General features: G+C 57.9%; 1 protein-coding gene across 1 annotated transcript; it reads left to right on the top strand.

The window, feature by feature from the left end:
* The first annotated feature begins 2,677 nt into the window (after positions 1-2,677).
* Positions 2,678-12,527, top strand: LOC132244174 (uncharacterized). The gene is made up of 14 exons (XM_059715217.1): positions 2,678-3,033; positions 4,828-5,576; positions 6,123-6,841; positions 7,096-7,226; positions 7,541-7,669; positions 8,066-8,145; positions 8,299-8,401; positions 8,501-8,596; positions 8,787-8,894; positions 9,320-9,455; positions 9,877-9,971; positions 10,149-10,301; positions 11,057-11,204; positions 11,866-12,527. The coding sequence occupies exons 3-14, from the start codon at positions 6,124-6,126 to the stop codon at positions 11,997-11,999; spliced, it is 2,031 nt and encodes a 676-aa protein (XP_059571200.1). The 5' UTR covers positions 2,678-3,033; positions 4,828-5,576; position 6,123; the 3' UTR covers positions 12,000-12,527.
* Positions 12,528-15,715: the final 3,188 nt, after the last annotated feature.

Here is a 15,715-nt window from a genome sequence, read left to right as displayed (position 1 = left end):
GAGGTTCCTAAACTTTTTCTTACTGCGCACCCGCTTCCAGATTGACCAGCTGCCTACGTACCCTATCAGCATACATTTTATAATTTAACCCCTTCGATGTCAAGGATTATGAGAATACACTGCTCTGTCCCCACCCTCCTGTGCATACACCCTAGCCCCTTTCCAAGTACCCCTGAGGGGTATGCATGCACCCAGTTGACAACCCCTATGCTAGAATATAGATCAGGTTTAAAAAACACAACAAACCAGGTTAAATTGTCAACGGTCATTGCATCAAAAGCCCTGCTATCATTAAATTTAAATGTACATCATTTATTCAGATTCATGAAACAAAATCTAGCTTTCTTGAGGATTTTGACAGGGCCTCCAATACTTCACGGTCAGTCATTTCTACACCCAAGTTAAAATAAGATGTCCACACCTGAGTTGAAGTTTTTAGCTAATGCTAAACACAGTCTGCAGGGCTGTGAAACAGAAGAGAGTGGCTATCAGGCAGTGACATTGCAGAAGAAAGGATAGTTGGAAAAGTGGATCTGCAGGACCATTAAAAAGGAGAGAGGGTCATTGACACTTGTGGAGGGGAGGAAGATTAACAAGAATTAGGAAGCTGATTACAGGCCATGAGATAGGTTGAGTCTCTCTGGGCAGATCTACATATTCATCAGTGCATGTCACATACTGGGCATTTAGGTTAGTACTTGTTTCTAAAATACTAACTAAAGGCACAGGAGCTAGCGTTACTGTGCAGTCGCACTGGAGCACGGTTATTTTGTGATGCTTCCTGCGCATGAGCCTAGTAATGCTGCACAGTAGGTTATTAGTACGGTTTTTAACCATCGTGCTACTGTGCAGTTTTAATAGGCCAATGCACAATAAGCACCTTGTATAGATGCACCCTCCAAGTAGAAATGATGCTGCCTCTCCCAGGCAGCTGGTTTGAAAGTTTGGGTGGAACAGGAACCAAAGCAGAGCAAGTGCGCCGCCTTGGATCTGCCCGTGCCCTGTATATCAGTGAGGGCAGCAGCTCTGGGATGCGCAGCCGTGCGGGGACCAGCGATGGGTGTGGAGGGGCCGCGTGTGCAGAGCCCCTGGGCTGCCAGCCCCCAGGTCTCTCCCCATGACTTGGAGTCTCTGGCTCAGGAGCTGGTGCCGGGCTGCCCGGGGCGCTGGTCCCAGCACTGCAGAAAGTGCCCCCAGGGCTGGGCATCGGGGGCTGCAGTGCAGGCGTCTCCCAGCACAGCCCCAGCAGCACCTGCCAGAGCACAACCCTGGGCTGTGAACACCAGGGGATGTCATAAGCCCAGGCCCATGGAGGAAACTATAAGGCCCTATTACTACTGGTGGCAGAGTGACATGTTACTAATTACTTGGGACAAATTATAATGAAACCAGGCACCAGAGTGGGGGTCAAAGGTTCAAAACCAGACTGCCAACACGGTTGTGTCTGGTTGTGTTTTCCTTGCGCTGTCCCTTGAAGGCTAAAGCCTCATGCTCAGCACTGCAGGGCTCAGTTGCTTGTGGCACTTTTGCAGCACTGGGACTCCCTGTTCTCTGCCATGAGGAGCCAGAGGCATTTCTTGTTTCCTCTCCCTCCACAGGACTGGACTGAGTTGAGGCAGAGCAGGTCTCAGATCTGCATACATATACGGATGCAAATGTTAAGATCCACCCTGGATATGATTTCAGAGAGTTATAATAAAAAATGACTCTTAGTTCAACACAGCAGGGTCCACAGTGCTGTTGCAGAACCCACAACACATCAAACACAGTTCAGGAAGCAGCCGCAGCAGCCGCTGAAGGAGGCTCAGCTCCGGTCTCCTGAGCAGAGGCAAGGCAAAAGCAACCTCATCTCCTTCAGTGGCAGCCAGAGCCCCCTCCCCCACAGAGAGAGGCCAGCACTGGAAGCAGGAAGCAAGCTGGACCCCAGGGCACCCAGCTGGGCATGGGCTGGGAGAGCTGCCAGCATTGGGGTTGGCATTTTGAGTGGCATGGACCTTTTGCCCTGGGCTTTGCCTTCTGGGGTTGCTGGAGCAGCCCGAGTGAGGCTTTGGGGGCAGGGCTGGTGCACAGCCCTGTGCCTGGTCCCCTGCATCTGTTCGCACAAGGGAGCGCAGAGCAAGCACAGTGAGCCCGGCAGGGGTGCAGCTGTGAGAAGAGCCCCAGTGCCATGTGCACAGCTCCACACAGCGCACACCGTGCCTGTTTCTCGTGTTGGCACCAGTGGAAAAAAGTGGCTGTGGCAAAGTGGGCGACTGCACTGGGCATTTCCTCCCCTTGCCCTTGATTTGGGGAGTGCCCGGGCTGCCCTGAGGGACACCCATCCCCAGGTGCATGGGCAGTGGCCTCTGAAGAGCTGGGAATGTGATGGTGGTCTCCTGGGTCTGACCCCAAATAGAAGAAGTCTGTTCCCGTCCCCTCTGCCTTCACATGAACAAGGGACTGTGCCCTGTCATGGGTGGAGCCAGGATCTGGCCAGGATTTCTTCTCATTGGTACCACTAAGGGGAGCTTGGCAGCCATAAAGAGAAAGGGATCCCAGGGCCAGAGCCTCAGGACAGATTTGGGAGCCTGAACCAAATGCGAAGAGGATTCGGAGACCCAATGTAAAAGGAGACGGCGAGTTCAGAGCTTACCATCAAGTTGGACAAGTTTAGCAGATGCCTTATTTCTTTATTTGCTTTCTAGGGTCAAGAGCTGTCAGGGGCAAGGTTCCTACTGCTGCTGGTGCATTGCATGAGATGGGAGCTGAGCAAGGGGCCAGGCTGCAGCCAATAAGAAAGACCGGGAAGAAGAGAGCGGTGGGTGCAGATGACTGGCAGGCCTGGACGGCATATCATTCAAACTGCTGTGCTGAACTGGTCAGGAGGGTGCAGCAATGGCCAGGCTTGCAGAGATGTGCCGTGCAGTTGCTGGACCACAGAGGCCACCAGCGAGGCTGAGGCATGGTGAGGCAGGCTGTGGAGATGCTGCTGGAGAGGGAAACGTAGCAGTCTCATAACAATCCTTACCCAGGAGTGCTGACCATCCTAAAGAGGTGCTTTGTATTAGCTCCCGTGCCCATACCTTCTTCCCTCTCCAGGCCCAGGCTGACTTCCCCCAGGGTCAAGCTCAGGTTTCCCATGCTAGGGCTCGGCTGTAGTCAGCTTGCTCAGGGGCTCCTGCCGGAGGCTGCTGGAGCAGCCTGAACTGGGGCAGGGGCAGGGGCAGGGGCTGGGTTTTGGCTAGGGGCTGAGAACAGGCAAATGTGGAGCTGTCTGTCTGCTCGGGATGAGTAGGACTCCCTGTTAGTGCTGTATTGCAGTGGGTCGCCTCCTCCACGCTGCTAAGAAGCTGGATGGAGCCTGAGGGCCCCACCTGGAGTTGGATCCGGGAGGTGTTTTGGCAGCAAGGCAATTTGCAGCAGGACCAGTGACGGGGTTTTGGGACTTCTAGGCCAGTCACTGGAGCCAGGCTGTGCGGGGTCTCCTGCAGGAGCAGCTGAGCGCGGGTTAGGGTCAGGTTTGGGACCAGGGTTAGGAGCAGGAAAGGGATAGAGGTGTCTTCCTGCTTGGAGTTGGTTGGTCTCCCGGAGATGTATTTAGGGCACGGTGGGAGAGGGCAGCCCACATGCACAAGCTGGACCCTAGAGCACCCCAGTGGGGCATGGACTGGGAGAGCTGCCAGCATTGGGGTTGGCATTTTGAGTGGCAGGGGCTTTTTGCTGCAGGGCTATTTTGGCAACTGGGGATGTATCGGCTGGTGTCTCCCATGCCACCTGTGGGTTTCCCAGGACAGGTCCTGTCAGGAGGTGTCTCAGGCACTGCTTCCTGGGGTTGCTGAAGCAGGCTGAGCAAGGCTTTGGGGGCAGGGTTGGTGCATGGCCCTGTGCCTGGTCCCCGGTGTCTGTGCAAAGAAGGGAGCACAGAGCAAGCCCAGGGAGCCCAGCAGGGGTATAGCTGTGAGAAGGGCCCCGGTGCCGTGCACACTGCTCCATGCAGTGCGCACGGCAAGCCTGTTTCTCGTGTTGGCACCGGTGAAAAACAAAGTAGTTATGGTAAAGTGGGAAACTGGGCATTTCCTCCCCCTGCCCTCAATTTGGGGGAGCACCTGGTCTGTCCTGAGCGACACCCATCCCCAGGCACGTGGACAGTGGCCCTGGGGGACATGGCGGTGCCGCGGGGGGCTGCGGCGCTGGGTGCGGGGTGGGGGGCGATGGAGCTGGTCCCCGGGCGTTGCCGCGGCAGCGTTCGTATCATCGCGGCGCCGCGGGATTCCAGGCAGTTGCCGGCGGAGGCTGGAGCGGTGCTGCCGGGCGCCCGGGGTCTGCACAGACGGGTAAGTCGGCTGCGGAGAGCGCTGCCCCTCTTGTGCCCCCGCCTGAGGCAACGCGGGTGTCGAGAGGAGGCCTCTTGCCCCAGGGGTTGTCAGAGTCAGACGTGAAAGAGCCGCGGGGCCGGCGCCCTCCTGCTCCTGGACGAGGTGTCCCAGGGAGACGCAGCCCGACGGGGTGGGATTTGCACCAGCCCCACCAGCGATGGGACCAGGAAGGGCAGTGGGACCCGATCCTGCAGGTTGTGTTCAGCCAAGAGCGGGCACCAGGTCTGCGCCTTTCCCTCGGGGGTGGTTTGTGCCTGTGTAAAGCCCGGAGGGAGGAAACGGAGCCGAGCCCGGCCGAGCTGCCCCAGCCCAGACACCTGGAGATGGGGTTTCTCCTCCTTTTTAATGAAGGGGAGAATTGAAGAACAAACCCATACCGATTAATTTATTCCTTGAAATCACAGTCCAGGGGGAAGAGTAAGTATTTCCTCCATGTTCATGTGATTTTTATGTCCCGTCTTGTTTCTGTTAGTAATCATCAGGCGCCGTTTGGAGAGCGACAGCAGAACCGGTTTCGTGGAGGATTTCGCTCTGCGATCTCTCAGCCCGGAGTGAGCAGGTCAGGATCGGTCCTTGGGCAACGCTGCCGGAGACGCCGGCAGGGGTCGAGCTGGGAGGGGAGCGAGGGGCTCTTGTGCTTTCAGGCCTGTGGCCCGCGTCCAGAGAAAGTGCGACGCATCAAGACGGAGCCGACAGGACCCTGCCCTTGGCGTGAGGGGCTGAGTAACGCTCCCTGCAGTCATGTGTGTAGGGTGCAGGAGCTGGGCATGCTCTGGATGCCACCCCCTGCTGAGGCCATGATGAGAAATGTTTCTCCTTGAACTCTGCATGTTTTATCTCCAATCCAGAACATCATTTCTCACACTGGTGTCGTACCTCTTCCCAAAGCTGTTGGGTGGCAGGAAAGGGCCAGGAAGAGAAGATCAGGGAAGAAGAGGGGTCCTGGCATGGGCAAACAGAGAGGGGAATGGGCGGTGGGGAGGAGAGGTGTAGTTTTGTTTTGGGGGAAGAGGCTGTGCACAAGGATGGCTTCCAACAGGATGGCATAGTCCCTTTCAGGGGTAGGCGTCCCCCCATCGGCGGCAGCGACTGCAGCTTGAGGCGGCGAGGGACATCCATCGGAGGAGAGGCAGGAGACCTTAGTCCAGAGCCGGAGGGAGGAGTGCGGCGTCACCAGGGCCTGTGAGCACCCGCCCAGCAGCGCTCCATCCCCCAGGGCAGGTGAGGGGCCTGCAGCGCCGGGGGGGCTTCCCGTCTCTGCGCAGGAAATGTAGAAACGGGCAGAAAATCCAGCCCCTGCAATGTGGGCACTCAGCCCCTGGTGCTCCCTCACACCACTTCCAGCGGGTTGGAGACATCCCCAGGTGCTGAAGCTCCCCACCCCTCCCAGCCCAGCCAGTGCTGCCCAGACTGAGCGTGCAGGGAGCCCCAAGCCGTGGCGCTGCTGGGCTCCTGCAGGTCCCAGGCAAATGGCCCCTGTCCTCCTCTCCTTGGCATTCCCAAATGCATGGGCACTCAGCCCATGGCCAGTCACGTGGGGTGAGAGGGGAGTAGAGGAGCAGGGAGCTGTGTGTCCAAACCAGCTGCAGGTCTTGGACCCTACGACAAGGGCTCTCCCCACCTGCCAACCCTAGTGCCAGGGAGGCTGTGGATATGGCTGTAACCCAGGGTTCACCTGCCTGTATCTTGGATGAGCAGAGGAGGGGGTGGATACGTGTGAAGGGGATGCTTTGAACCCCAGTGATAATTGCCCCTGTTGGGTGCCAGGATGGACAGGCTGCGGCAGGTGCTCAGGAGGAGGTCGGCCAAGGTGCTCTCCATGGGAGAGGAGAGCAGCAGGGAGCCTGGGCAGGAGGAGCGGGGCCCCACCTGCCGTGATGAGGAGGGGCCCATCAGGGCAAGGAGGTGGCTGTGCCCCATCTGCTGCCGAAGTAAACTGGCAGCTCCCAGCGGCAGGGGAAAGGAGGGAAAGAAATCAGCCACCTCCAAGTCCAGATGGAGGTGGCCATGGGTGCGCCTGGGCAGGCGGGAGCCAGCGGCATCACAGCTCCCGGCACCTGAAGAGCCGTGCAGCTCCCCTCCTGGGTCATGGGGCAGCCTGGAGCCCGGCCCTGCAGCCCCGCAGCAGGAGGCAGCCCCGTGCCAAGCCGGGGACGAGGGCCCAGCTGCCCTGGGGCAGGAGCTGAGCCAGGCCCACAGCAGCCCCTGCCTGAGCCGCAGCTCCTCCTGGGATGGCTGGCACACGTCCCAGGAGTCCGGGAGCACCAGCCCCAGCACCAGCTCCTCCTCCTCCTCCTCCTCGGACTCTGAAAAGTCCCAAGAGGCCCAAAGCACCAGCACGAGCACGAGCAGCAGCTCCTCCTCGGAGGACAGCGATAGCTCGGAGGAGTCCAACACCACCAGTTCGACCAGCAGCTCCTCCTCGGAGGACTCCAGTAGCTCCCTGGAGTCTGGGACCAGCCCGGCCCCCGGTGCCACCTGCACAGGTGAGGGGAGCCGCTGGGGCCAGAGGTCTCAGCACCTTTCACTAAGCGAGGCCACTTGGACCCTCCATGGGGCCGGGCAGGGGGATCCTGGCCAAGGTGAGGGGGCTGAGCCGCACACCTCCCTGGCACGTCCTGGGGCAGACAGGGGACCCTAGTGCTGGTGGTGGGAGCACGACACCATCTCTTCCCCCGACACCCACTTCCCTTCCCCTCAGGGGCACACGAGTGACCTCTCCCCTTTCCTCCGTGTGCAGTGATTCCCAGCCCAGCCGGCGAGGAGCTGGAGGAAGAGGAGGAGGAAGAGGAGGAGGAGGAGGAAGATGGAAGGTCCCCGGAAGAAGCTGCCCTCCTCCTTGTGAAGAAACACCTGCAGGACCCCGGGGAGGTATGAAACTGCCCCAGCGGAGCCGGCACCCAGTCAGTCTTCCATTCCCCCATGCGGCCCATGGCAGGAGGTCACCCCCTGGGACCCAGAGCCCGCAAGGGAGCCCCGGGGCGCTGCTCGAGGTGGGTGTTTGTGAAGCCCCAGCTGGGTCCCTCCCTCCACGGACACTGCCCTGCTCTTTACAACACCTGCCCCGAGGAGATGCATCTCAGCTCCGTGGGGGCAGAGGAGGCCTGAGTCCCACAGGGGGCTTGCGGAGGAGCAGGAGGCTCCTGGCTAAGAGCCTGCTTTAGCCCTGGTCTCGCTCCTGGTAGATGCTGGACGGGAAGGACAGGCAGCGCTTCCTGCTGGCCATCATCAGCCTGACCATCGCCGCGGACCAGAGCAGAGAGGTGGCTGTGGAGCTGGAGGACCTGAAAGCGGCCGTGCTGGAGAGGATCGTGGTGAGTAGCACGGGATGGTGTGGGGAGAGGGAAGGAGAGGAAATGTTGTCTCGTGACACCAGGAAGGAGGGGAGAGGTGGAGCGGGATAAGAGAGAGAATGGCAGGCGCGCCTTTTCCTGGGCATGACATGGGGGTACTAGATGAGGGAGATAGTGGTCGATTCCTGACCTGGATGTTGAGCGTTGGGCAATCCTGCATCTGGAGGGCAGGGGAGGGTGGGATCAGGAGAGGTTTGAGTGCCATGCTTGCAAGGCCGTGGGAGGCAGAGGGCCAGCCCAGCTGGGTGGGTGGGAGGGGGCTGGTTGGGATCCTGCTGCCTGCGCCTGCAGCACTGGGTGGTCTCCCGTGGGGGACGTGGCTGATCCTTACCTCCCCGTCCCCTTTGGGGCTCACAGGACCTGATGGAGACCATCTCAGTGGAGGGCGACCGAAAACACATCCTGGCGTACAGCATAGACGCCATCCGCTGCCTCAGGTACAGGGACCTCTGCCTGACTCTCCTGACTTTGCTGTGGGCCAGGGGGATCCCCACTGCTCAGGCCCAGCTTTCCAGGCTGTTTCCTGCCCACCCCAGTGCCACCGCCGCCCCACATAGCTCAATCTGACGCAGGCTCCTCTCTCCTCACAGCGACCCGAAGCTCAGCCTGGAGCCAGCGCTGGAGTCGCGCCTCCTGCGGGCCGCCGTGGAGAAGAGCTTCCTGGCCATAGGGCGTGAAACCCATCGAAACCAGGTAGGTGCCCCTGCCACTGCCAGGTCCCACAAGCCACCCCCTGGCAGGAGTGGCCCCAGGCTCCGTGGCACTGACCCTCGGGTCTGCCTCCCCTTTCAGGTCGTGCAGCGACTGTACGAGGAGTACCTGGAGGGCCTGCTGTGCTGCGTCTTGTCCAGCGCCCCCAGCCTGGGCAAGCTCTACTCCATCTGGGAGGTGAGCACCGTGCAGAGGGGCTGGGCTCGGGCCGGGACAGCTCCTGCCCTGTGCACTGCAGCAAGCCTCTCTCAAAGCAGAAGGAAGATGGTCAAGCCCGAGCTTGAAACCTGGGTCCTGAGGAGGAGGACCCCAAGGCCGCTGGGTTCAGCAGGGCATGTGCCCTCATCTTAACATCTTCCTCCCACAGCACTTTACATCGTGGACTGAGGCGCCGGATGCCCAGCACCGTGCACTGGGCATGAAGATCATGACCGGCGCCATTGCCTTTGCTGTGCAGCTCCTCCCACAATTTGAGGTCAGTGAGCCCCTTCCTTCCCCAGTGTCCTGGTCCCCTGCCTTTGCCAGGGCCCTCCTGGGAGAGTGGGGTCAAAGCTGGACAAGGAGCTTCACTCCAGGGCTTTGCTTCTGCCTCAGTGGTGCCCCTGACTCTTTACGGGTCTCTTTTCCATGGCCTGCTCTGGGCATGGTCAGCCCTGGACATGGGGCCTACTAGCCCTGGAGCATGAGGCACGGGGAGTGATCCTGGGGCCCCGAGCAAGTCCCTGGGCTGCAGGTTCCCATGGGAAGAGAGGGCTGTCATGCTCTGGCACTGTGGTCTCTGCCTTCCTGCCCTCGTGCTGGGTAATGCGGAGAGGTGGAGAGAGAGAACTGTCCCTGGGGATGTATTGGGGAAGGAAGGTGGGACATGCATGAACTGCCTGATCCTCTCCCCCTGCTTAGGGCTCCCCTGACATACTGGAGGTGGGGGACATGGCAGCCCGCCTGGGTCTGTCCATCAACGACCCGGAGGAGACCATCAGCTGCAAGGCCAGGGCGTGCATCTATTTGCTCGCTCAAATCCTCCTTCATCAGAGGGGTAAGGAGACCCAGCTGGAGTACAAGGCTCCGATGCCAGCAGTTTCCCTCCAAAAGCCTGGTCCCAGGTGCTGGGCCAGACGCTTTGTCTCCATCTGTCCATTCCCAACCTGGGAACAACTCAGGGTGTCGGCGTTAATGATTTGGGCCTCTTCACCTCAGCGCCGAGCTGTGGTACTGCAGCCTGTGCTAATGCACCCATCCTGGGTGTCTCATGCGGGAACCAGGGAGCCCATCCCCAGGCCCCCAGCCCAGACTGGTCCCAGGACACGTGGTGTCCATTGACTCCTGCAGAACAATGACCTTCCTGCTGGGGCCCTGCCCTTCATGGTGCCAGAAGGGCAGCCAGAGCCCCACTGGGTGGACATTGAGCACCAAAGCTAGGATGGCAGCTCAGAGCCATGTGTCTCCACTTGTCCTAGGCCAAGACATGCGAGGGGCAGAGGAGCTGCGGTGCAAGCGCCAGAACGATCAGAGCCAGGTCCAGAAGTACAGGGACCTGGCGAGAGTGGGAGAGGTGAGGCTGGTGTGTGTGATGAAGGGGTTCGGAGAAAGGCTTGGTGCTTGTCTCCAGCTGGCAGGGGTCTTCCTGCGGTGGGTTACAGCCTTGCAAGTGTCCAGGGCAATGTGGTGCCAGCCCCAGAGATGGAGCCTGTGTGTGGGTTGTAGCCAGCCTTGTGTTCTCCTGTTTCAGGGGCTGAGAAAGATCTTGCTGGAGGAGCAAAGGAGAGCTTTCCTGCAGAGGGCCCTTCATGCAGTTCGCAATGGACCGATGCACATCAGCCAAGCTGGGCTGGTTTTCCTGTATGCAATCTTGGGGGAAGCCGGCCGCTTGATGGGGCACAAGGTCAGCAGCCACGTTGGGGAGTGCGGGGAGGGAGGAGAGTGAGCTCACGGCCCCTCGGCTCTGTTCCACGTAAAGTTGCTGTCGTCCCATCACGACCTGTTGTGTGGGGACAACGTGGAGCAGAGAGAGGTCACTACACACTGGAGTCTGAGCTCTAGCTCACGGTGGGGTCCATTTGTACTTCGCAGACTAACTCAATTAGTGACCTGCCCCTGTCTGTAAGATGCAAATCTCCCTTGCCTTCTGAGCAAACTGGCCTTGAGGAGAACGGGAGGCCTGCCAAGTGCCTTGGAGAAAGGAATGAATTAATCTGCCTAGGCAGGATGGCACCAGCCTGTCCTTTGCACATGTCATGCCCCTGAGGGTCAAGGTCTCTTGCCAGGCCCAAAGATACACAGCGTGTTCCCTCAGGACAAGCTTCCCATTCCCAGTCTGCAGTCAGGAGTCTTTAGGAGGTGCACAGGTCCCCGCATGGCTCCATTTCTTCTCCTGCCCACGATCCTGTGCTTGCTCTAGGGAGAATGGAGGATTCAGGCACTTGGCGCTGCTGATCTGCCCCATTGCCCAGAGCTGCCACCCTCTGTCTTTACCGCGATTCTCAGAAAAATGTTGCTTAAGGAACCTGCCCCCCATTTCCCTGAGCTGTTGCCAAGACCCCTTGGTTTCAGTCCAATCCCTGCCCCATGACCCCTCCCCACATCCCCTGTCCTTTCTGGGTGTAGGACAGGCTATGACCAGCTCTTGTACCTCTGCAGGAGAAAGAAATCCCCATCAGGGTCCTGAATAAGGTCTTCATTATCACCTACCTGAAGGAGCTGCCTAAAGATCTGCAAGGGCACAGCCTGCTGGTCACCTCCTCCAGCGCCATCGCCTCTCTCCAGCCGCCCACACTTGCTCCTGCAGGTACTGTCCTGTCCCCTCAGCCGCTGGGGAGCAGGGAGCAGTGGGAAGGGAAGGGGAGGCTCTTGGCACTAACACAAACATACTCCCTGCCGCGTGTGGGCAATTCTCCCCTCTGCCCTACAGAGTCCTGTCCTAGGATCCGTCCTCCTCAGGTCTTTCCTTTCTTTCCTCTCAATGGCAGGAGCCTTTCCTCGTGCCCTGCTGCCCCCGGGTAAACCTGCCGTCTGCCCCGGGTGGCATGGGTGGGCCTGCAGGGTGTTGCCATCGTTCATGAAGGAGCCCCGGGACCTGTCCCAAGTGGCTGAGCCACCCCAGGACAGGGGGGACCCTCTGCCTCCTGTTAAAGGCTGCTGTCACTCCCACAGTCGGAGACCTGCTTTCCCTTGCTTGTAGCTCTCTCAACCATGGTCTTTTTGGGGCTGGGGTTGTCCATTCAGAGCATCTACCTCATCTTGAACGTGGCTGGGCAGTGATGCCTAAAGATGTTCAGCTTCTTCCAGGCAGGAGGCTAAGCACCATCTATTTTTTTTCCCCTCATTCAAATGTTCAGGCCTTTGTGTCCTGGGAAAGCTCCCAGTCCCCACTTCCTCACATCGCAGCCTTGTATCATGGTCCCAATGCATGGATTTAATCTTCTGCTGCTTTTTCTTACGCTGCGTAGCAACACCTGCAGACCACCTCAACCCTGACAGCACCTCCATGAGAGAAGATGACCTCCCCAACCTCACCGGGAGCCTGATGGCTACAGAGAAAAGCTGCAACAGCGCTGAAGCCACCACACACGTCACCGACTGACAAGTCATCATCCAGTCTGAGCTGTCCGCCACAGCCAAGTCAGCCTCTGCAAGAGGAGCAGCCTGAGAAACCCTCGTGGTGAAGAACTTGAATATCTTCCAGACCAGCTCTGCAAAGGGCTGGGGAAAGACCAGGCACCATGAGTTTGTAGTGCCCAGGTTGCCAAGTGGAGGATGCTCTTGTTGTGTGGATGGCATTTTGTGACCCCTGCCTCAGGGCTTTGGCCGGTCGCCATTTGGGGCCAGGAAGGAATTTTTTCCCCCTTCATTTATGGAACCAACTTCGGGGGGTTTTTCGCCTTCCTCTGAGGCATCGGGACATAATCAGACCATCCCGGCGTCTGTTGTGTTAGTAGCCTGTCCTTGAATCCATCGAGAGCCATTCAGGGAGTGAAGAGAGCAAAGGCATAAACCATGTGCACTGTTGAACATAGATTTAGTGTAATGTGTCATGTTGAACATAGATGTTATAGAAACTAAGAGGAGATGTAGGATAATAAAGTTAAGCTTTAGTTTTCTTTTCTTATAAGTGTTGGTGTTCGTCTCAAATTCCTGTGTGAAATACAAGCTCATGACATGCAAGGTAAGAAAGAAGACAAGATGATCCATTGCTGTAGAGAACAGGGTCTACAACACACAGGAGAAACCTGGCATGTTTAGCTCAGAAAGTCAAGGTCGAGCTGCCTGAGAAACTGCTAATACTGTTCAATGGGAAACCACCTTTATTCCTCAACAAGTCAACGTTGGGTGGTCAGGGAGGCGTTTCAAGAAAGTGGCAACGGGAAAAGTTCTCTCTGCTCCAGGTTGCCGAGGTGCTTTGGGTAGATGTGATATCTCTTAGGAGATATAGTTGGAAAAAATGTTCTTTGTAAGCTTTTGGGCACAAACACCCACTGCCACAATCAATAGCTGTTCTCTAGGTTGGTCTTTGTCAAGACCAGAGGGAGAAATAGAAGAGAGATGGGGATGGGGAGTATGTTTCAGGAGCAATGGCTTTGTGGTGCTGAAGGCACTCAATGGGAAGGGAAGGACCCAGCTGTGAATCCCAGCTGGAACGCAGATTTCTCCAGAGTCTTTTCATTGGAATAAGCAGGGCCCTTTGCTACGCAGTATATTTTTCTGGTGAAAGTACAATGTGTACAAATGGGCCCTTGTAACAGGCTTCTCTGAATAGCAGGGGACAACCCCCTGCCTGCCCCACTCCCCCTGCGCGATCCATGGAGCCCATTCCAGGCTAATATTTGTACCAAGTCACTGGAGTCAAGATCTCTCAGTCATGGGGGCTGTGGGGTTTCTGGGGGTTTGAGCTGTGTTTGTTTGGTGTGGGTTGGGAAGACCCAGCTCTGTATCCATGCTGCAGCACAGGGAGCTTCCCAGTCTTTTCCACTGGAATAAACAAGGCCCTTGGGAATAAACCCACTTAGCCCCCCCCCGGCACTCAGGGCTAGATCTGGCTTGCAGGGATCCGCGCAGTCTGGATCCAGACCCCCGCCTGCAGTTGTGGGAGCAGTGGCACCCGTGGTCGGAGCAGATCGGCGTCAGCTCAGGGAGCCTCAGGGATTCACGCAGCCGTCAGTCACCCCCCAGCGCTGCAGCACACGTCCATGGCGGCTCCGCACCCTGCAGTTCAGTGGCGGATCCTCATCTTGTCCCACCCCAAATCCCTGGCCCCTCCAGGAGCCCTGCAGACCACAGGACATGGCTCTGGGGACTGGATCCAGCTCACCGGCCGTATTTTTGACACCCTGCTAGGAGCTGTTCTCACCAAGCTTTGAGTCACTGCTTTGGTTCTTATTGACGCCTCTCCTCTTCCCCCTTGTCCCACATGCGACCCCCAGACCTGGTTATGGCTCCCAGTACTACTCACACTGACACTGTACAAAAGACAGCATCCCTGCCTAACTCTGTTGCTTTTCCCTCGTTCAGCGTCCCTGGGACATTTCCTCCCAGCGTTGCACTGGGAGCTCCTGGCTGGTTGTTTGCCCCCCTGACCTCAAGCACGTGTTCACAGTCACTGCTCTCGTGTGACATGTGAGGAGCAGGGGTTCAATGCCCACCCAGCCCCCTTCAAGACCCAGGACACCCAAAAGAAGGGAACGGAAAAGCTTGCAGTTGGTATCCAGGCCCGTGCAAAATCTCTGCTATGCTGCTATGTTTTCCCAGCACATTTGCACTGGTCCAGACAGATGGTGAATGAGCACAGGGAACAGTCCTCTGTGTCTGAGGCAGCTCAGCAAATGCATGGCACACCGCGCACCAGCCTCCCGCACCGACCGGAGCCTGCAAACACTTTCTCATCTCCTCAGGCGCAGCAGCCTTGCCCTGGGCTCCCCGGCACGGTGGGTGTGATCAGTGTTGGTGGGGGAGGAGGAGGACGTCGTTGCTGAGGTGCTGCAATGTCCTGACACGGGAATTATATCCCTGGGTGCACATTCACCCCAGCCCCATGGAGGGGCTCTGCCTGCCCCAGGGATGTGCTAGTGCCCAGCCTGACACCTCGGGGCCACAAGTGATGTCCAACCAGCCCAGCTCAGCTGGGACTTATAGTGGCTCTCAGCCCTGCTAACAGAGGCTGGACTCGCTGGACATGACATGTGTGTCTTGGGGTCTCAATCCCGTGTCTCCCAGCACAGGGGCACTCCCTGGCGCTGCACTGAATGGCCGTGTGTCCCAGTGTGGCACCGGCATCTGAACCTCTCAGAACAGGCTGTGCTGAGGGGATGTGGAAGGGGAGACTGGAGCCTGAGACTCTTTTCCTCCGAGGAGCAAACAAGAAGGGCCCTGACAAAAGCTTGGCATGTGATGCACATGGGGCTGCGGCTACGTGGCCCAGCCCTGCCCTAAGGAGGGCCCTGCCTGGATGCCAACAGCCCACGGCAAGCAGCTTGTCAGGGCGAGGGGTTGTGGGGTGGGGGAGATCCCCCAGGGAAACTCCAACTAGCAGCTGCAGAAGTGCTTGCCCTGCTGCTCCACGTGCCATGGGGCCAGCTGCGCTGCTGGGCTTGGCCTCACCCTGTGCTGCGTGGCACTGGCTGCACTGGTTCCTCAATTGAGTCCCTGCAAAGAGGATTTCTACGGAGGAGCTGAGCCCCAGGGGTTGGGTGTAGCAAACATAGCCAACATCTGGCTGAAACTGGGCTTCCAACATCATTGTGCAACACTGTATGAGATCTGCAGTATGAGACTTACGGGGTGGTCAAACACTGGACCCAGCTACCTAGAGCAATCAAAAATTGATTGCTTATTCCCAGTTCCTTATTCCCAGTTCCCTATTTCTTACTCCCAGTGCCCAGTTCCTTTTTCAAAGCTCATCGAGACCTAACAAAAGCTTGTTATTAATGAATTAAACATCTGAAACAGAGAGAATGTCATTAGCTATGCACATTTACTAATTAATATTGATAAAAATATTCTGCATCAAGTACAGAGCCCTAAATGATGGGTAGGTTTAAATGGGATTATGGGGCAAAATCCATTTTGGCACACCTCAGACTTCCTGTTGACTCCACTGAGGGACTGCCCTTGACATCTGTGACCAGAGACTTGCCTGGCTCAAAGCGTGGTTTGGCCGTCCCAGGCTGCCAATTGACAGCAGGCTAGCCACTGTGCTAAGTAGATGGACCTGAAAAAGGACCTGGATTTGGGGCTGGGATTATAGCTAGATATCCTGTTTTGGGCAACCTCATGGCACATCTCTGTGCCACTGGGGAACTCTTC

Source organism: Alligator mississippiensis, chromosome 11, assembly GCF_030867095.1.
Source record: "Alligator mississippiensis isolate rAllMis1 chromosome 11, rAllMis1, whole genome shotgun sequence".
Lineage (NCBI taxonomy): Eukaryota > Metazoa > Chordata > Crocodylia > Alligatoridae > Alligator > Alligator mississippiensis.
Note: the sequence above shows the minus strand (reverse complement) of the source record. Positions and strands in the feature narration are given on the sequence as shown.

Bases quoted from the DNA above. Each gene is read 5' to 3' on its own strand.
- LOC132244174 (XM_059715217.1), top strand. From the start codon at position 6,124: ATGGACAGGCTGCGGCAGGTGCTCAGGAGGAGGTCGGCCAAGGTGCTC. The intron at 6,842-7,095 runs GTGAGGGGAGCC...CTCCGTGTGCAG, and splicing joins CCCCGGTGCCACCTGCACAG to TGATTCCCAGCCCAGCCGGC. The intron at 7,670-8,065 runs GTGAGTAGCACG...TGGGGCTCACAG, and splicing joins CCGTGCTGGAGAGGATCGTG to GACCTGATGGAGACCATCTC.